The 22,472-nt window shown below is 43.7% G+C and overlaps 1 protein-coding gene across 1 annotated transcript in view; it reads left to right on the top strand.

The window, feature by feature from the left end:
- Window positions 1–22,472, top strand: part of LOC144826026 (uncharacterized) — a 658,919-nt gene that overhangs the window by 47,903 nt on the left and 588,544 nt on the right. The window contains exon 4 of the mRNA XM_078684302.1: window positions 17,691–17,837. Within this exon, the coding sequence (XP_078540428.1) occupies window positions 17,691–17,837 (147 nt within the window). The remainder of the gene's footprint in view (window positions 1–17,690; window positions 17,838–22,472) is intronic.

The following is a 22,472-nucleotide window of genomic DNA, read 5'->3' on the forward strand; positions in this document are numbered from 1 at the left end:
ATCAGATGGAGCTCTTGTGTGCGATGGCGAGTCCTCCTCCTGGGTGGTTAGGGCGGTCCTTCCTCTGAATCTTGTATCCGTCAGGGATGGCGGAGGAGGCGTTGGTCTGTGGTAAATAAATAAATAATACCCTATTTTTGACTAGACATATATCATAACAGATAGCTCAATAAATAAGAGTCAAGATTCGAGGTAGTAGGAGTTTTGCAGGTTTAATACAGCATAAGGACAAGAACAGGACAACCTGCATAGGAACAGGGGCCCAGCAGGACGACAGGGGCCCAGCAGGACGACAGGGGCCCAGCAGCTGCTGGGGCTGGGTCTGGGATGAGCGCGCTAACTTTTTAATAACAATACATGAGCTTATATACAAAACGCAAACACATAGCATTACATTGCAGTAGGCGTAGCAGTGGGTGGAGCAGAAGGCGTGACGCGTAGCAGTCGCGAAAGATAAGAGTAAAAGTAGGTGTAACTGGGCGTATACATAGACATGTGGTGCAGACGTAACAGAATATGTCATGAATGGGGCGGAAACATTGGAGGGGGCTACCTAAGGAGCCGGGACCTCTAACCTACTGGTGCGCGCAAACTGGCAATGACGTGTTACGAGGAGAAGCTGGGGGCTACGAACTCTGTGCTAGGAGCAGAGACTAAGGTCTGGAGGGTCGGAGCGACATGTACCTAAACCCTATCTAGTATCTGATGTTTAGGGAACATGTTGATATAAACTAGAAGTCAGGAGGGGAAAGGCTAACTTGATTCTAAGACTGGACCATGCATTATTCTACATGTAGTGCGTGATGAAGAATATTAAATGACCATTAAATACAGTATTTCTCTAAAGTGGAGACGAGAAGGCTAGACAATGACGGAAACTATTGATGCAGTTCAGTAGCTTAGGAATGCAGAGAAGGAGGACTAAACTGATAGCTGGAATCATAACATACTTTTGGCAGACTCAGAGGCAGAGCCAAGCTGCACCGGCACTGCGAGGCAGGAAGTAAGTGAAAGGTCGAGGATACAGGTGGGGGCTGGATCGCTCCTCAGCGAGGCTTCAGGAGACAGGAGCTGAATCTGATGTCCGGGCCCTGTTGAGGCCTGGAAACGGGGACTTTATAATGAAATAACGTGCACACTGAGAAACGTGGCAACATAGCTTTACATAGGCCAGATATTCGTAGTATTCACGAGGACTGGAAACTGGCATACTAGAGGAGGACACAACTATAATTGCGTCATTAATCGGACATGGGGAATAACATATGCATATTGGTCATGCACACATAACATATGATGGATGACACGTAGGGACACAGAACATGGCAAAATTTACTTTTCCACATTCCCTCCTTGTCACTACGTTCCCATCAGGAAACATCAATATTCATGATACCATCTATCATTTCATACAGTACCATTTGTTCATCTCGAATTGTCTTGGAACGAGATTTAGAACGGGGCTTGGGACTAGGAATACAAGAGGTAGCACACATGCCGCAAATCGCAGGGCCACATTGTATACAGAGGCAGCAGCTGAATATGATCGCTACTGCGATACCTAGAAAGGACAGGACTTTCCATCCCCAGGCGGAAATTATATTCCAGAACCAACCGGACCATGTCCAGGTGCCTGGATTCTGGTGTAACAGATGGGCAATTTTATGGAGTCTGGTTATAGCTGAATAAACAGACGGCGCGTTATTTGGAATGAAAATGCAGCAACTAGATCCGAGGACTCTACAGGCCCCGCCCCTATCGGCCAGTATGACGTCAAGGACGAGACGATTCTGTAAAACGACAATTCTCATAAAGGATTGCTCTTCGGTTAAGTTACCTAGAGCAGAGGCAGTCTCATCTACTACAGCTTCAAGGGTTCTTGTTAATCTACGAATTAGCTTACTGTTTACAACTGTGCCTAAATAAGGGAACACACCTTTATCAATATCAATGAATTGCTCTGCAGCAGTTTCAGTATAATCGACAATCGGGAGGTTTCTCTTGTGTCTAGTATGTACTAGGAAGGAATTCCTATGGTAGTCAGGTGGGGCTAGAAAAACAGGTGGCAGTAGGAAAGCAATGTAACAGGTTCCCTCCCAATCGAGGGGCAGACGAACATATGCGGTTTGACCATAAACAAAATAAGAATGACGTGAAGCTTTGAAAATAGATTTCCCACTGTCACTATACTTGATAATAGTAGTACAATCACTATGTCCTACGTGTACAGAACCATTATTTCGGACACATAATTCGCCTTTGACTGGTAGTACTGAAATAGCAGGTGAGTCTGGAGTAGTATCAGACTGAACATTCAGGACCATAAAATTCGACGAATAATTACCTAAATTATATACTTCATTTTCTAGATCTAAACCTGTTCTGTGGGGGAAACCTTGCTTGTCTGGGAAACATATACTGTTAAGAAAAGACATATCTGTTGAGGATGACGTTAACGTGGACCATGCTCCACACGAACCATTATGTGAGAACGGATAAGGAAAGAGTGGCAGAACTCCCTTCGGTGTCTGGAAAGGGGGGAGTCGACCACACACCCAACAATTAGTGGCATTGCTGGTCTGGTGTGAGTAATGTAACATGCGGATAAATGAGTTATTACGCATAGCGAGGCGGTATGAATATTCGTGAGGGGGCAGATCACTAAACGTGTGCTCTGCTGTAGCATTAGCAGGCTTATTTACATGAAGAACTGGAAAACACAGGAAAAAGGCATAACTGGTGCAGGAAATCATAATGCTGATGAATAATATGAAACTTAGGAAAACGATACATTGAATTGAGTTTTTACTAACTCTCTCACTATGGGGGTCTATTTTATACATGTCAGAAACAGTCTAACCGTTTCACCTAGGGGAGGACTTATACAATCAAACTGACTGACTTATTTTACTAGACCGGAGTTTTTGCTTATACTCCTGCTGCGGAGTTTTCTCTACCAAGGGAGGGGTTGTATCAATGTCTTTTGCGGGACAGTCCTTAAAATCCTGGGAAATGTTCTTAAAGACGGGTTTCAGTCCTTTAAAAAGTTTAACGTGAGAAAGGTGTATCCATCCTTTTCGGCCTTCCAACTTCACGGCTGTACGGGTGGTGAGGAGGACCTGACGGGGCTCTTTCCATCGAGGCTCCAGCGGACTTGATCTGTCAAAGTTACGGACCATCACCATGGAACCTGGAACGATTTCATGCAGTGCCACCTCGGTATTGTCTGGAAATGCGGCAGCAACCTGTGAACGACATGAGTTGAGGGCAGACATCAAGGAAGCTAGGTAATCTGTCAGCATATTACATGAAACATCGGTAATATTTCGGGGTCTAGGAGTACCCCACATGTTAGGGGGGCGGCCGAATACGACCTCATACGGGGACAGACCTGATCTGGAATGTGCGACCATGCGCATATAAAACAAAGCGACTGGCAGAGCTACTAGCCAGTCCACACCCTTATCTTTACATACTTTGGCGATTCGGATTTTCAGAGTCTGATTATGTCTCTCGACTAGACCGGCTGCTTCAGGATGGCGTACACAATGAAACTTCCACTGGTACCCTAACAACAGGGAAACGTGCTTCATCAGTTCGGATGAGAATGGCTGACCGTTATCAGAATATACGACTCTAGGGAGTCCATATCGAGGGAAAAACTCACGAACCAGCTGCTTAGCAGTGGTCGCGGCTGTGTAATCTGGGACTGGATATGCTTCTGTCCATCTGGACAAAGCGCATACAACTACAAGAACATACTTGAAACCTCGACATCGCTCCATCTGAATATAATCCATCTGGAGGACCTCAAAAGGGTGGTCAGGAGGCTGGAAACCACCTTGTTCCACCGGGACACTTTTACCTGGATTAAACTGACAACATATCATACAGGTACGGACTTTCTGCTTGGCTGCAGCTCGTAAATGCTTGTTGAACCAAAGGTTCTGGATACTGTCTAACATAGCTTTTTCTCCTAAATGTGCTGGACTATGTGCGGTATTAATAATGACTTGAACCATAGAGTCGGGGAGAAACCATGTGGCTCTACCCTTCGTTAACCATCCTTGATCTGTCTGGACCCCTCCTTGTTCGGACCATTTCTTGATTTCATCGGGAGTAGCATGTAACTGGATATCTATGACATCTTGAGTGGGGTCCTTAACTGTCATACATGTAATCGGATCTGGAGTGTGTGTCATGTTAACTTGAATGTCTGGAGTCTGTGCTGTAAGCTTGGCTGTGCGATCTGCTAGGTCATTACCTTGAGAAATAATGTCAGTGACTTTCGTATGTGCTTTGCACTTCATGATAGCAATAGATGTCGGTAAGTGTATGGCATCTAACAGAGCTTGAATAAGGAGACCATGCTGAATCTTGGTTCCATGAGAAGTCATGAAACCTCTCTCCTGCCAGAGCACTCCGAAGTCGTGTACAACTCCAAATGCGTAACGTGAATCTGTGTAAACATTAACTTTCAGGTTCTTGGCGTGTATACAGGCTTGTGTCAGAGCGACTAGCTCTGCTGCTTGAGCGGACAGGGTATCAATGCGGTGTGTCTTAATAACTTCAGTGTCAGTAGTCACTGCATACGCGGCTACTAGTTCTCCTGTACTAGTCCTCATACATGAACCATCCACATAAAGTGTCAGGTCAGGATCTGGTAACGGAATGTCTGTCAGGTCTTGTCTTGGCTTTGTCGTAATGTTGATTACTTCCACACAGTCATGTGGGTCAGGATTTGAATTAACTGGTGGTAACAATGTAGCAGGATTCAGGATGTTGCAGCGTCTAATTTCTATGTGTGGCTGGAACAGTGTCAATTCATAACCTGTTAAACGTGCAATTGTCAAGTGCTGAGTTTGTGTTCGGTTTAGAAGAACTTCCACGGAATGTGGAACTTGTACTGTCAAGGTATGTCCTAAAACTATGGAATCACTTTGTCTGATAGCTAGTGCTGTGGCTGCAACTGACTTGAGGCACGCAGGCAACGCCTGGGCGACTGGATCTAATGTGCTCGAAAAATAAGCACAGGGCTTGTATTGTCCTGCTTGATCTTGTGTGAGAACAGATAATGCTGTACCTTCACGTTCAGTAACGAAAAGTGTAAAAGGCTTACTGTAGTTCGGTGTAGCTAGAACTGGAGCTTGACATAGGGCTTTCTTTAACTCGTTGAAACTAAGTGTATGTTCAGATGTCCAAGGGAGAACAGTCGATACGGCTGCCTCCTGTGTCGTTAACTGTATCAGTGGCTTGGCTAGAAATGCATACTGGGGAATCCATTGTCTACAATAAGAAGTAAGGCCAATAAAGGCACGTACCTCCTTCTGGGTTCTGGGCTGGGGAAGACTCGCTATCAACTGGATACGGTCTGGTGTCAACTGCCTACCCCTCTTGGACAGCAAGTGTCCTAAGTAGACCACTTGCTGGACACAGAATTGAAGCTTCGAAGGTGACACCTTGTGCCCCATCTCGGCTAGGAAATACAGAACCGTCAGTGACGCTCGCTCGCAATCACGTTCAGAACGGGCTGTGATCAGTAGATCATCGACATACTGGAGCAGGGCAGTGTCAGTTGGCATGTGAATATTATCTAGTTGTCTCTTAAGTGCTTGACTGTAAATACTAGGGCTTTCTGTGAAACCTTGAGGAGCGCGTGTGAACATATAGCTCCTTCCATTTAAACAGAATCCGAAAAGAAACTGGCTGTCTGGATGAATTGGAACACTAAAAAATGCGTTCTTGAGGTCTATTACTGTAAAGAACGTGGCTTCGGAATCAATAGCAGTTAATAGGGAAGAGATGTCTGGGACAACTGGGTACTGCGGAATAATACATTTATTAAGTTCTCGTAAATCAATCACTAATCGATATACTGGGGGTGCATTTGGATCAGTACGTTTCATGACTGGAATGATCGGAGAATTGCATACATTGGAGTCAGTTTCTACAACTACTCCTTGAGCGATGAGCTCGTCAATAATTTTGGATAAGGCTGCTACAGCCTCGGGTGGCAATCTATACTGCCTGATTCGTGGTAACACTACACCTGGTTTGAGAGTCACACGATAGGGTGTGATTTGCATGTAACCTACATCAGTTGGACCTTGCGCCCATAAATGCTGTGGTACATTCAATAATCTTGGATCAAAATCACGTAATACATAGTGACCCTTAAAGTCACGTAGGAACAGACGTATTCCCTCCGGGGAACAACATATAACTGCACCTAATTCTTTCAGTGTTTTAATGCCTAATAGATTTTCTGGACATGACTTAGTAAGTAACAGGTCAGTAGTACGGGACAATGGACCTACTTCTAGAGTGACTGGCTTTGAAATCTCATTTACGATAGGCTTTCCGGAAAATCCAAGGGAAACATTTCTTGAGCCTGAGAGCGGAGCCCCTGGAACTTCGGCATGACTAATTGTGGTCCTACTTGCCCCTGTATCAATCAAAAACTTTCTGTCTTTCCCTAATACTTGACTGTGAACATAGGGACCCTCTTGATCTACAGGTATCTCGATGAGAGGCAAGCCTACCTCCCTCTCTAGGCTGTTTCATGAATATGGCTGGTACTCTGGATACTCAGACTGTGCATACTGGTACATCTGCGATGTAACGTGCTGTGTTGCAGCGATAGGCTGCGGTGCTGTAACTGTCTGTGGTGCATTCTGTGGCTGAGGAGTCTGTGAAACTTGCTCTTGTCTAGGCGGACGTGGTCTTTCTTTAGTCTTACCAGTAGCTATGTTGTGTTTCAGAACTGCACACTCATTTATAAAATGACCTGGCTGTTTACAATAATTGCAGTTCCCTTTAACGGGAGCTGCAGGATGACTGGCTTGGTTCGGACCCCTCTTCTGACTGTCTTGAGGAACAGATTGTGCAACTAGCACTTTCATTTTCGTGTCTTTCATACGTTTTCTTTCGTGTTCTTGCTCTTCCCTGATTCTATTCTGGTGGTACTGGAGCATCTGGAGCATCTGGGACGGAGTATTAGCTTGCCAGGTGCTTTCGACTTTCAAAACTCGGTTTTTAATTGGTGGACTTGAATTCTCGACTAATTTAGTAACAAAAAGGTGGGGATATGACTCACTACTTGTCTTGAGGCCACTGTTGATACTAAAACATTTTTCAAACCTAGAATAAAAATCACTAATATCTTCATCTTGTTTCTGTTTACAGGCTGAGATTGCATCCCAGTCTTCTTTTCTCGTTGTTAATAATCTGGGTAAAACTTGAATTAATAATTCTGGTAATTCTTTACATTTATCTCCAAGACCGGTACCTGGTACACGTATCTTATCTTCTGCTTCTAGGACTGCCCAATCGATCTTTTTCTCTCCCACCTCCCATTCTTTTTCCTTTAGTTTTTCATACACCCCTGCGGGTAGCAGAACTTTTAACATTTTAATGATATCTGGGTAAGTGTATTCTCCCATACGTAGCATGTCTTTTAATTCTCTATGGAACCCTGCTGGATCTTTGTCATGACAGGGAATTAATTTCTTCATTTCAAGGAGTTCCATCTTTGTGATTGGAGTGTATACAAACACTCGTTGCATTTCGCCACCCGTTCCTTTAACTGGGTGGACTTCTCGTAACGGATTCTGTCTGTCTATGTAGAAGGATTTACTTTCTGGGGGTGAGACATGAACAAAATGCGGGTTCAAGAATGTTCTATATTTGTGACGCTGTTCTAGAATGACACTAATTAAATCGGTACCTAGACCTCTCCATCTGTACTGGAGTAACTCGTTCAGGATATCATGTAACGGACCTGGATCAGAGTGCTGACCCTCATACAAAGTAATGAGGTGCTGAATCATATACATACCCACCAGTCGCTGCTCGGCTGGGGGCATTTTCAGAAACATTTGTGCCACTATTTCGTCTGGAAAAGTGGTAGAATCAGTAATCCATCGGACTGCTGATCGGGCTAGTTCTTGTTCATGCATAGTACTTAACTCACTATAACCGATTCGTGATTTCAGAATGTGATCGGTAGCTTGAAATACTTGTTCTAGGGAACCTTGTTCTGGTGCTGAATGATGGAAAGTTGGCTTGTGTTCTAGACGTAAATGGCGATCTGGAATTCTAGGTTTTCCTACATACGCTATTCTGGCGGTATTCTCGTCGTCTTCCTCTTCAGGATCAGAGGTACTTTCTTTCTCGCTTACTTGTGCTGCTTTACGCTGTTCGTGTATCTTTATTATTTCTCTACGAATTTTCTTGTACATACTTTCCATGGCACTAATGGTATTGTGCTTTCCTTCGGCTATATTATCACTCCACTTTGTTAGAGTTTTCATTTCGGCTGGATCTTTAGACGGGTAATCTTGTTCTCTTATTAGACAATTAATTAAGAACTTTAATATCATGCGCTGAATCTCGGCTTTCCTTTGAGACATGGCATCACTAATACTTTCTGGATCATCCCCTGTACGGATGAAACGATATATTCTGTCTAGATCTTCTTTCATATTCGGCAAGGTGACTAGATACTCGGTCACCCTCCTTATGCGTACGGAATATAAAACCATATTAAATTCGCCTGGAACTGGGTCATAGACACATTCGCCAAGGGTTTGCCTGATTTCTGCAACAGACTTATTACTCTTAGGAGTACGCTGTGATGCTTGAGCATGTAATTCGAGTGCTGATAAACGCTTGTATGGCGGCGGGGTTTGAGGAAGACCTCCCCCTGCGGCCCCTAAACTAGAATCATCAACTGATGCTTTTCGTCCTGGCAGGGTCGGTAATTGTAACGTGGGCTGGACTTGTATGGCGGGCTGACCCGGGGGGGCTGTTAAGGGCACCCCGGTGTCTGGAGGAGCAGGAATTACCTGATTTACAGGGACTGGCGGAGCAGGATTTGCATATTCGGGGACTGTGTCGTCCAAATAGGACGAGATGAAAATATCAGCTGCGGTCGGTTTGTGACGTAGCTTGGTCGGAACTAATGGTGGCGGAAAATTTCTGGATGCCTCTGGGGTCGCTTTTGGCAAGCCCTCAGCAAGAAGAGGATACATACCCTTAATGAGGGCATGCCTCTGTCTGTCTGACTGTTCGGCTTTGACTCGTTCACCTATCTCGATTAATTCTCTTTCTTGGGCTCGTTCTTGGGATTCTCTACTTAGTTCTGTCTTTCTGATTTCTTTTTCGGTTCTCTTATGAGCTTCTTTGCGCCATAACTCGATGGCATCTTTCTGTGACTGTCTGGCTTTCTTTTTCCATAATGCTTCTTCTACTCGCATGATGCATTCGGCATCCCATGTACCCGATACGGGCCATCTATACTTTTCTTCTAACTGTTTGGTATAATCTACCCATAAATCTAGATACAATATGGCGCTTATGCCATGTTTCTGATACATAAAATGACCTGGACTGTCCCTGGGCGGGACAGGAACTGCTTCTTCTAACAAACCCTTTCTAGTTTTTAACTGACGTAGTCTCGAAAAGAGAGACATTGTAAACTTGAATCGGAACACAATACAATAGACGAGGAACAATAACAATTGGGAAAACAATTCAGGCATACCACGACATTGGAAATACATTGAACAACATCATAACATTACAGTTCGGACAGAAATATTACCTGGAATACTGAGAACAGAAACACAAGAATTTCTCGAGAACGGAACAGACTAGAGTTACTGGATGCACTGCTGAAACAGTACGGAACATACCGGTCCCATAAAGGGACGCATCAAGACCCGTATCCACCTAGGTGAACACTTCGTTAGTGGGCCTGGGTACCACCAACCCACGGACCAGAGTCAATTTAGATTGACCCTGTCTAGATACTACCCCAGCAATGGTACTCACCGGGCAGCAAGAACGGAAAGGCCTTGGACTGGACTGGACTGCTACGACGACGGACGACGAACTTCGGACTTCAGTTACGGGTGGGCCTCCGCATACCTCGGACCTTGGACTCTTGGCTTGGGCTCTGGTCGGGACTCGCCGCGTTCCTCCATCGTCTCGTTTGGATGCTGGACCGCCTCCTCCGTCTCCTCCGTGGGCCTGAGGGATACTTGAGCAGAAATATCTGCCACTGCGCAGAAGAGTTCCGTCACGACTGCAGAGGGTCAGGGGGTCGGCGTGGCTTCACCGACGCGTGGGGAAAGGGCAAGTCCCTGTTCGGGCGCCATTATGTGGTAAATAAATAAATAATACCCTATTTTTGACTAGACATATATCATAACAGATAGCTCAATAAATAAGAGTCAAGATTCGAGGTAGTAGGAGTTTTGCAGGTTTAATACAGCATAAGGACAAGAACAGGACAACCTGCATAGGAACAGGGGCCCAGCAGGACGACAGGGGCCCAGCAGGACGACAGGGGCCCAGCAGCTGCTGGGGCTGGGTCTGGGATGAGCGCGCTAACTTTTAATAACAATACATGAGCTTATATACAAAACGCAAACACATAGCATTACATTGCAGTAGGCGTAGCAGTGGGTGGAGCAGAAGGCGTGACGCGTAGCAGTCGCGAAAGATAAGAGTAAAAGTAGGTGTAACTGGGCGTATACATAGACATGTGGTGCAGACGTAACAGAATATGTCATGAATGGGGCGGAAACATTGGAGGGGGCTACCTAAGGAGCCGGGACCTCTAACCTACTGGTGCGCGCAAACTGGCAATGACGTGTTACGAGGAGAAGCTGGGGGCTACGAACTCTGTGCTAGGAGCAGAGACTAAGGTCTGGAGGGTCGGAGCGACATGTACCTAAACCCTATCTAGTATCTGATGTTTAGGGAACATGTTGATATAAACTAGAAGTCAGGAGGGGAAAGGCTAACTTGATTCTAAGACTGGACCATGCATTATTCTACATGTAGTGCGTGATGAAGAATATTAAATGACCATTAAATACAGTATTTCTCTAAAGTGGAGACGAGAAGGCTAGACAATGACGGAAACTATTGATGCAGTTCAGTAGCTTAGGAATGCAGAGAAGGAGGACTAAACTGATAGCTGGAATCATAACATACTTTTGGCAGACTCAGAGGCAGAGCCAAGCTGCACCGGGCACTGCGAGGCAGGAAGTAAGTGAAAGGTCGAGGATACAGGTGGGGGCTGGATCGCTCCTCAGCGAGGCTTCAGGAGACAGGAGCTGAATCTGATGTCCGGGCCCTGTTGAGGCCTGGAAACGGGGACTTTATAATGAAATAACGTGCACACTGAGAAACGTGGCAACATAGCTTTACATAGGCCAGATATTCGTAGTATTCACGAGGACTGGAAACTGGCATACTAGAGGAGGACACAACTATAATTGCGTCATTAATCGGACATGGGGAATAACATATGCATATTGGTCATGCACACATAACATATGATGGATGACACGTAGGGACACAGAACATGGCAAAATTTACTTTTCCACAGGTCCAGGTTTCTCTAAGGAAGGCGACATCAGATGAAAGGGTGTCGAGGAGGACCCAGAGTTCTACGGCGTGTCTATGCAGGGAGCTCACGTTGAGGAGGATGCACCTCAGGGATTTAGAGGTGTTGGCGTTCGGCACGGTGGCCGTTGGGGTGCGGGCGGTGGTGAACGTCTGGCGGCAGTGATGGCAGGAGAACTGTCCGTGGGTGGTGGTCGGCGTGGACAGCTAGCAGTTGTTGCTACTTCCGGGGTTGAGTGCGAGGAGGACAACTGAGTCGTAGCAGTGGAAGGTCGGAGATTCTGGGTTCCTAGCACTGGTCGTGGTCAGCTCGCGGATGGGTGATGACAGGCTTGCCTGTAGCGCACTTGTGGCACGCGGCTGCCATTAAATAGGGAAGGGGGCAGGAGCATGAACCGGAAGGGGCCGCAGGGGCAGCAGCAGAGGGAGGGAAGAAGGGAGCGAAACGGGCAACAACAGGAAACGAAAAACAAGCGCAGATGAACAAGGGTGTAGTTAGGGAACTAAAAAAAAAGGGCACAACAATCAATAAAGATAACCAGCATAAAGAATTAAGAACACGGGCACACTCAGGGTACAACAATAGGGAAATGAAAACAGCGAATATGGGCAAGGATACAATTTGAGAAAATAAAGAAGAAAATTGGCACAAGACAGGGCACAACGATATGAAAAGCGAAGATGAGCGAGACTGAACAGGGATGCAATTGATGAAAAAATAGTGACACAGACAGGCAAGGGTACAGTTAATGGAGGGGGCCTCGAATTCCTACCAGCCAAGGCGAGATCTGGGTAAACGACAGGCAGCGCAACAGCGCAGCTGCTGGGGGAGAGAGAGCAGGTCCCTGACCTGGAGGTCAGAGGTCTTGATGAGTATTAAGTGCTACAGTGAAAAGCCTCTTTGATTCACCGAATTTTGAGCGGACAGTTATACTACAGCAGTCTTGCTAAAGCAAATGGATCTCATTGGTGGAGGGAGAAATAAGAATGAGTTCATTTTTTAGCTGCTGTTGCCAGGGTGTACTTAGTGTATCCTGGATCCTTTTGGTTGATTTAGAGTCTATATATTTCAATGTAATGACCGTAGGTTAATATTGAAATGTAAGTATTTGACCACAAATCTAATCTCGTGTGGAGACTAAAAGCGACACTGTTAGAACAAGTTAAGGCTTATTCATACCTAAAAACTGTCTACTGGTGACCTTGTTGTGTTGAGACTTGTGTGCTTTTCCTTAAAGATGTTTACATTAATCTTAGGTTTGAACTGGTGGTGGCAGGTGGAGGGGTGTACTCATTCCCTAATCAACACCAAATAATTGAAATGAACTTCTTGAACTAATCAGTTATGGTTAATTTGCTGTCTTCGTGCAGCGATTTCAAATTGCAGCTGGATTTTTGCTTGACTTCAGGATTTAAACTGTCCTGGCCCCTACTTTTCCTCACGTGTGACAGTCCATGCATTCAAACTGTGGTTGTCTAAGCTTTTGGTGATGTTTATGTCCATGCCCCCATTAATATTTCAAACATGATCTCTAAATTACAGATTGCTAACTTTGGCCGGCTTTTGGAATAGACACGATGAAATTTGCTTTCTGTTGCTGCCAGAAAAAGATCTCTGCACACTAGGTAGCAGGATATAGTGAATAAGAATTCATTGTTTATGCATAACTTCATCAAACTGCTAGGCGGCAATAGGCCCCGCTTTACTGCAACACACATGCACCAAACTTGCATGCTCTCCTTGAAAGCCAGGCTAAGACAACTAGGGTTGGAGAGGGCAAAATGACAAGAATGACGACTTCCAGATGAGAAAATATCTGTTGAGTAAGTACAATTAAACAGTATGTCATTTTTTAGGTCGAGCTGGAGTGCATCCGATATGATGCTCCAGTTTGACAACTTTAGTCAGCCGTCTCGGGGGAATTAGGGACAAGAGGGTGTTACGAGCTTTTCCTTTTGGATTTGGGTGCGCGAACGCGCACGTCCAGCCCCGCGCCGTGCACATCCCCGGCTCCGATTTCTTGAAGTTGGCATACATGCGCGTGCATCTACACACACAGACAGACAGATACTCGCTCGCTCACACACACCCCCTCCCCCTCCCACAGTCATCGGTCTCTTTTAAACACACACACGCATACACACACATGCATACACACAGACTCCAAGACACATACACACACGCACGCTCACACACATACAGAGCCCCCTCTCCCCCGCCGCACGCGCACACACACCCCCGCAGCTCAGGAAAGGCCCCTACTCACCGGTTCCTCTCCAGGCGAGGGCTCGTTGCAGGCGGCGGCGGTCTCTTCCTTCGGTGCGGGGCTCTCTCACCTCACGGGAGCCCCGCTAGCGCCAGCCGCCCTTCTCCTCCTGCCCACACGTCCCAGTGCTGGGTAGGCTCCTGCCTGGGCTTCCGGTGTGTCTTGATGTCCCGCCCCCGGCCTGCCTGACTTCTGCCCGGGATTGTGCACGCCACGCAGTGTTGTGCCCCAGTTCCGACTCCCGCCTAACAGGAACCACGGAGTAATCAATAAGGCAGTGAGTGTCCCGGCCCTCTTCTGTACAGCCCAGGTAAATTAACTTTAAGTATATTACTAGTTTTGTTTATAGCCCCTGGGTGTGCGCTCTATATTTGGGTGTTGTCCGCATGTGTTCTGTGCTGTCAGGTGTTCTGAAAGGTGGAAGGCGCTATTTAATAACCTTTAATCTTCACTCGCAGCGCATTGACGTAACCCCGGTAAATTACATAACTTTTATAACCGTGATGAATTTCCAAGTTCCCTCAATTTCTTTTTGTGCGGTTTGTTATTTTCGGAGCTTTTGACTGCAATTTGACACTTGGATACATTGCTCGAGCATAGAGGCAAGCATGCAGACGGATGCTGGGACATGCTGACACTGTGCAGTGCTGGCGTCAGGCTCCACTGACCTCTTGCAACTCGCGCCCGCTGACGCGCAAGTGCTGCACTTCCAACATGGGTGTCTTGCTTGACACACAAACGGGAACTTTGTGGAAGATCGATAGAATCCCCCTCTTAAGCCCTCACACCTCTGAAAATAAAGAATAGCACTGCAGTCAAAGCACTAACCGGGCTGTACGGGTTGCAGGTCAGAGTTCATGTGTTTGCCTTCAAAAAATCAGCAGTCCTGAGGTACGTCGCTGTCTGGGTAAAGAATGTACCCACTTTGGTATGTTTTGTATACCCTAGATTGGCTCTTGGTTAAGGTGACACTAGCATGTCAAAAGCACTCAGGTACATAAGAGCTTAAGTGGCAGTGACCCATAACCGGGTGTCACCACCTTCACATTAAAATACACACGCCTGTTTGCCGCCGCACTCCTTTTGCTTGCATGTCATTTCATAGAGTATTTTGTTTTTTTGTTTTCAGTTCTTTTGTGAATTGGTTTTGGAGCGCTTTACTTCATCAAGAAAGGACAGCTAGCGGCACAGGTTTCCTTTGCAACTTTCACAAGGGACATCTGTTGGATTGGTGCCATTGCAGGCTCTTTAAACAGACGACAAAACACCGGCTAGCAGTTAAAATGTTATTGACTTTCAGAGAGAAGTAAACATCAGGCAGCAATTACACTAGCCTATGCCCTTTTCACGGACATAAGCAGAGTAAATTAAATTCCATTCCATTAATATACATTGATTAGTTTGAAAGATAAATAGACCATGCTGATGCCCAGTGGCACACTTCCCTCTTGAACTGAAACAAAATGAAAGCATAAGTGCTGGTTAGGGACAGACTCTCGTCGTTCTCTCCTACCGTCTGAAGTGAGTAACTGTCCTGGTCTCCCTGCACCTATGCCAAGACATTGAATGAGAAGCTTGCACGAGTTTGAGTGCAGTGTGAGTAGGGATACTGTGTGAGTGCAGGTTGAGTAATGTGCTTTCAAGAGTGCAGAGTGAGTGAGGACGCTGTGTGAGTGCAGGGTGTGCGTTGTGCCTGTGTGAGTGCAGGGTAAGCGGTGTGCCTGTATGACTGCTGAGTGAGCAATGAGAGTCCAGTGGGTGTGTGTGTACACTGTATGAGTACAGGATGAAGGGTTTGCATGTGTGAGTGCTGGGTGAGCAGTATGCGTGTGAGTGTGTGTGAGCAAAACAATATGCGTCTGTAACTAAAGTGAGGGGTGACTTGTCTGAGTGTAGGGTGAGTAATGTCTGTCTGAGAGCTGGTAGAACGGCAAAACTGAGTCTATGTGCTTCTTTAAAAAAAATGGTCATACGCTTTATTGAAAGATATACTGAAAATACTTCTTTTACACCCCCTTATTTCTCAAATTCTCGTGAGGGGAGAACCTGTTTAAGAAAACCTTGGGCTATCACATGTCACTGAAACCATTAGACATAAAGACCAAGGGTGGTGGTTATTGAAATATTAAAGCATAAGGAAAAAGTAAAGCAACTACTTCTAGATTATAAGGCGCAGAAAGATTGACATATTTAAGACCGTGAAAATCATCCACCACGTTCACTAGGGGGTGAGAATGAAAATGACCAGTAAGAGATGAGGAAGCGTAGATTTGACAACACATAGAAATAAGTACATTTCCCACTGAATGATACAGAATTATATTCTACAAAATTCGTAGAACAGAAAGGTTTGTTACCTGTTAGAAACGTAAAGTCTTATGTCTTGGAGAAACTAATACCTATGTTACCACAGGTTTTACCACAGGTTTTTACTACAAAGTAGGGAAGCAAAATCAGCAACTTTATAGAGCAGTCGTACTAGAATTTAGAAAGTATTTAAGTCGTTTCTACACAACCCACAATACAGCTATGCTTCTGTGGAACCAGACTCCCTTACAGTCACTACTGCAAGAAAGTGTCTGTAAGAGGTAGGCCTGAAATTGAAGAGAGCTGTAGCTATAGCCAATTCCAGAGCCCTTTTGAACGTTTGAGTGTACGAACAGTGGGAAAACTGGATAAACTGTTACAGTTGCCGGATCAGTATCAGACCAAAGGCCTTAATAGAGCAAACATTTGCAATGCAATAGGTCTCGCAGTTAAGTGAGTTTAAGCTATTGGCATTGTAAAGAACAATGCCTTTTATTTAGGTTTTTAAAAAGAAAAAAATAAGAAAAGGCATTGTTATTTGCAATGTCATTAGCATAAACTCTCGTAACTGCGAGACCTATTGCATTGCAAATGCTTGTTAACGATACGCACTTTCTGTGCAACTGAGAACAGGAAATAACTTTTCCACATTGTGGTGCTAAATAGAATAAACCCCCAGAAGGCGGAGCTGCGCCTTTTATCGCTGAAAAAAGTGACCGCTTTCTCTTGTCCTGATTAGTACTGTGATATATATAACCTTTTGTGCATCTATCGTTCACTTAAATGTACTTAAAGCATCACATTGAATCTCAAATCACAGATCAAGATTCATAGCATTTGGAGTTGTGGAAAATTACAATTGTTAAAAATCTCTTTCTTTGGCTGAGTTCACCAGCTGTGATCTTGGGAAATTTGCAGGGTAAATTGGTGTTCCACAGAAAGGGGATACCAGTCTAACTATTGGGAATGCCAGATAATCTGCAGTTTGTAACTTTTTATTATTCAACATGTCTAATCGAATGTACTGCAAAAGCACTTTGGAGTAGGTGTTAATATTCGAATAGAAAATGTATCAAACTCCCTTCTTTGCAAGTAGTGTGGAAAATCTATATATATTTTTTTTACATTAGTGAGCACTTATTCGTTGAAAGTAACTCACTAACATTGCAGATATAAATCTAAAACTGACAGACATATACGTTGTTTGAGAATAGAAATTCCCTGTGTAAGTATGCAAGACTTCACAGGTGTTCGCTTACAATAATGGTGGTTATCCAGAAAGTTTTTCTTTCCAAATTTCAGTATATATATATATATATCTCACTACAAATATTTCTAATGTGCTTGCCATAGTGTCTCTTGACCTAATGTGTTTGTTTTTACATTGCATATGTCACCACATAAAAAAATGTATAGGAGTTCATAAAATATATTTTCTTCTTGTATGAGCCTGAAAGTATTGTGGCTGAAAGCAGTAATGAGGACTAGGATATAATGTGGCAATACTACTCGTGTGCACGGTAATGCTATATCAAATATGATCACACTAAATAAGACACGCAAGCCGGATTATAAAGAACCATCAGGCGAGGTAGTTTCAATGCATTTACCACTGTTCTCTCAATATCTGCATCTACAAAATACTTTTTACAATGTTAACATGTTCCTTCTCGATTTGCCCCATTTAAATTGTTACAGGAAGAGAAAGAAGCATCTGATGCAAAGCTCTCCAAAGCCAAGCTACAAAATAAAGCTAAGGTTGCATCGCTGTCCTCCCAGCTAGAAGAACTGAAAAAGCAAATACCAGCCTCCTCCCTCCAACAGAAGAAAACTGATCCGAAAAAGGTGTGTTAATTGTAAAGGCAGCAATAAGAAAGCGTTGCACCACCTTTTTAAAGTAAAACTTATTTTTTATACGTCCTGCATCACAGTTGTAACATGAAATATCATACTGCTATTTGATTTCGATAATTGTTGCCTTTAAAACTTAATGTGCAATTATTCAGTGCCTAGCAAAGCCAGCGAACATTATTGAGACTTCCAATGGGAATTATAACAAAAATATCTGAACTTCCTGCAATGCCTGTCATCTCACGCCATTAAAGTTTTATCGTATTAACGCTGCAATGGTAATTCTGGCAGTATTGGTCAATTCCCTTGGATTATATATAAGGCACTCTACTCTGGTAACATAACTGTCTGACCTAGAAACTAGCAGTTTCATGGTGCCATCTACGAATTAGTCACAGACAGCCAGTTTCTAAAAATGCCACATTTCACAATAGCACTATTGCAGTTCTTTTCAATCAGTGTTCCCATGATCTTGAATGCTATCTCAACAAATATTAGGGCAAACTCTTTTTAGGTCGAGGCTACCGTCTCACTGCGAAGCAGTGGGGGGGCGGAGCCGAGATTTCATGACTTCAACAGTGTGGGGCTTTATCCCACCTCTCTCTTCCATTGGCTAGCTTCGTAAATGGAGGCTAGCCATTGGAAGAGATGTGTGTCAATTACTATTTTCCCCGCCTTGATGCGATTCGTGGGCGTTTCTGTCTCTTTTTTTAAGTCCCGCCCCTTTTTCATCGTCATTCGGAGGTGGCGTTTACTTTTTTTTTTTGCTGGCGCTTTTGTTTTGTCATTTCCCCCGACCGCCGCTGGAAGAAGGTTGTGCTGCCCGCCCGCCCCCCCGCTCCCCCTCCCCCCGCTTTCATTGTGCTTGTTCTTTACGTTCTTTCGCTTTTGGTGTTGTTTCAGCATTTCTAAATGGATTAGAAGAAAATGAAGCAACCTAGAGAAGACAAGACGAAAATAAAGCATTGGGGTCATCGGGCATAATAGAACCCCTAACTAAAAGACAGAGTAAACAGGCAAGGAAGGCAAGGAAAAATGCCATTAAAATCAAGCAAGAAAAACAATTCTTTGCCATTTTCGAACGAAAAAAGAAAGAGACCCCATATGATCTGGTTAAAGAAAAGGTTGTTAAAGAAGTCAGTAACAAAGAGACAAATATAGAAGAAGCTGAAGAGCATTCAAAATGTTTAAGGCAGAATGGAATAACATTAATTTCACAAGGAAAACCAAAGGACGAAGAAAAAGCTGATATCATCACACTGAATAAAAAAACAAATAAAGTAGACAAGATAGCAAAAATAGATCACGGTCAGGCCATAGAACAACAAAAAGCACAGGTAAACGCATCAATACAAAAGCCCGAGCATGAACTATCGGCACAAAATTGTTCACAATGGCCAATAGGAGGCAATGAGCCACACAGTCTGAACATAATGGAAAAAGAACAGAGCCAAAAAATACAAGTAGATCAAGTCAGGGAAACAAACACACGCCTAACCATAATGGTAGGAAAAGAAGGAAGAATATGCAATGCTTCACATGGAATTTTATCGAATGATAAGGTGGGGCAAAACACAAGCAATGCACCAGCAGAGCGAGAATTAATGGAACTCCATAAAGTGGTGACTTCACTAGGGCCCAGTCAACTAGAAACAACAACAACGGAACGACAATACCGACAAATACCATATATCCGACTGGATCAAACAGATGGAAAAAGAGAAGTCCACCAAAAACAGAATTTCCAAACGGCATCCACAGAAACAGGCTGTAAACTACTATTTAGGCCGGAATTCCAAACAAGAGGAAAACTGGACACGCTGAATCGGGGGAATATATTGAGATTGTTTGGAGAGATACCAAAATTAAGGGGAATAACAACAAGTGATCTTATATCAGTAGAATTCGTCCAAATACATAAAGAGAAAGAGGAGGAAATAAGCAGCACTACGTGGGCATCAAAAGATATAGCAGAGCTCATTTTCTCGACAAGAACATACTTTGCAGAATGGGGAATAACTTTAGAGCTCCCAACGCCAACAAAGTATCCATTCCCTTTACTAAACAATACCGTTTCCCAATCTAAGAAAACAACCGAAAATACGCACTCAATCTTAATGGGGGCGAGAAACAAAACAATCACGCAACAACAGTCGAACAGCACAAAAATAAAACAAGTGAACATGGGTCGAAAGAAGACGAAGATTGGTCTTGGATAGTACCAGCCCTAAACTCGCATCGATCCTGATGGAAGTAACTTTGTCCGAAACAAGCAAAATATCAAGGTAGGCCAGAAACCAGAGAGGACAATAAAAATTTGCTCGTGGAATGTTCATGGTTTTAAAGAAATGATTCAAGATCAAGAGACAATAGCCTTTCTGAGCAAATTCGAAATAATACTTCTCCAGGAAACATGGAACGAAATCCCGAGTCAAATCATGGGATATGAGGAACATCACGTAATGGCGGAGAAAATTGCAAAGTACGGACACCCAAGGGGAGGATTATCTACTTTCATCACAAATGACCTAACCTGGAAAACAGAACTACTCGTTTCAGGGGTGAATTGGATACAAGTCATCAAATTAGAAAATAAAGCATGTAAAGACAGATTAGGATGGAAGTTACTGATCATAAATATATACATCCATCCAGATAAGGCTACAAAAGCTAAAAAACTATTAACGCTATTAAATTTGATTAAAACTTTACAAAAAACTCACCAATTCCATGGGATGCTTATCTCAGGCGACTTTAATAGTAATCTAACAAGAGCCATGCATGACAAAAACAATATCCAAAAAATATGGAACGAGTTGGAATCACTAGGATTAACGATCTTAAATGGAAATATGAAAGGAGATCAACCTGCAAGAATCACCTTCTCGAGCAGAAAGAAAAATTCCATACTAGACTTCACACTAATCAGTAAAGATCTAATAAAGATGGTCGATCATTTTGAAATAATAACGCGACCGGAAAGTGATCACTTCCCACAAGAGCCCATATTGAGCATAAACACCGAAGAAAAAACGAAGATAGCATCATTAGCTTTTATTCCGGAAATATACAACCTGAAGAAACTCCAATGGAGGGGTCCCATAAAAAACGAGATAATGGAAATGGTGTTCGAAGAAGTAAAAACCATGGAGGCCTTTGGAAACCAATCGCTCGAAAGAAAATGGGAGAACTTACACAAGCTTGTGCTAGGAAAATTTCCGGTGAAAACACTAGTAAAATATGGACAAGATTCAAACAAAGATCCATGGTACACTGCTAAATTAAGAGATAAAAAAAGGGAAATCGCGAAAAAACTAAGAATAAGAGCTGTAGACAAGAGGATGGGAAAAGAGGTAGATAATAACGAAATACTGAAAATGAGAAAAGAATACAAAGAGGAATGCAGAAAAGCGAAAAGATCGCACACGGAGAAAATTTGGGAAGATCTGCTACGGACGAGCAAACTACCTAATAGTAGTGAATTCTGGAGCATAATAAATAAATTATCAAAAGGAACGGGCGGACAGCACAACATCGGAATTAGTGAAACTACATGGCTACACTACATTGAAAACCTGTATAACACACACAGGCATCAACCCCACAAAGAAATAAATAAAGATTCTACAAAAGGAATGGTACAGAGAGAAGCAGCAACCGGACATGGAAAAGATGATCAGTATAAAATTTTTTTCAATGGTGACCTAGAAGATCTAACTTTGCTGACAACGGTAAAACAAACAACCACCATGATAAAAAAACTGAAAGCGGAAGGAGCAGCAGGCCCCAATGGCCTTCCAAATGCCCTATTCAAATACGATCCCGATTTTTGGGCAAAATACCTTACACCACTATTCAACCAACTATACATGGAAAATAAGATACCGCAGTCCTGGCAGGGCAACATTTTCCACCCAATGTACAAAAATGGGTGTAGAATGGTACCCGGGAATTACAGATTGATAGCCCTAATTGATGTTGAGGCAAAGCTTTTCGCATCTTCTATATTGATTCACCTTCGACAATGGATAAATAAAAACAAAATAATACCAAAATTCCAAACGGGTTTTATGGAAGGCACGGGTTGTACAACTAATCTCTCAGCACTGGCGCTGCTAATCGAAGGAGCAGAAAAAAAGAAGACCGGACTACTAGCGTGTTATATAGATTTGAAATCCGCTTTCGACCGAGTTCCAAGAGACCGCCTCCCTCAGAAATTAATTGACATTATAATAGCTTTATATAGCGGAACGTGGGCAAAAGTAAAGCTTGGTGATGGGAGACGAATATCCGCAGAATTAAAAATAAGAAATGGCCTCAAACAGGGCTGTGTGCTCTCTCCAAGCCTTTTCAATATATACTTTGCAGATTTAGAAAGCCATCTGTAGAACGTGAACGGACACCCACGAAAATTGGCCAACGAATGCATCCAGTTCTTACAATATGCAGACGACATTGTGGTTTTAAGTCAAACACCGATAGGCCTCCAAAGAGTAATAACTAAATTAACGGAGTACTTTGACTTCAAAGGTCTGGAATTAAACATCAAAAAAACAAAAGTGGTGAGATTGGCGGGCTCAAGTAGATGATCTTTTAAATGGTATACAAAGGACAAACATATTGAGGAAA

This window comes from Lissotriton helveticus, chromosome 3_2 (assembly GCF_964261635.1).
Source record: "Lissotriton helveticus chromosome 3_2, aLisHel1.1, whole genome shotgun sequence".
NCBI classification, from domain to species: Eukaryota; Metazoa; Chordata; class Amphibia; order Caudata; family Salamandridae; genus Lissotriton; species Lissotriton helveticus.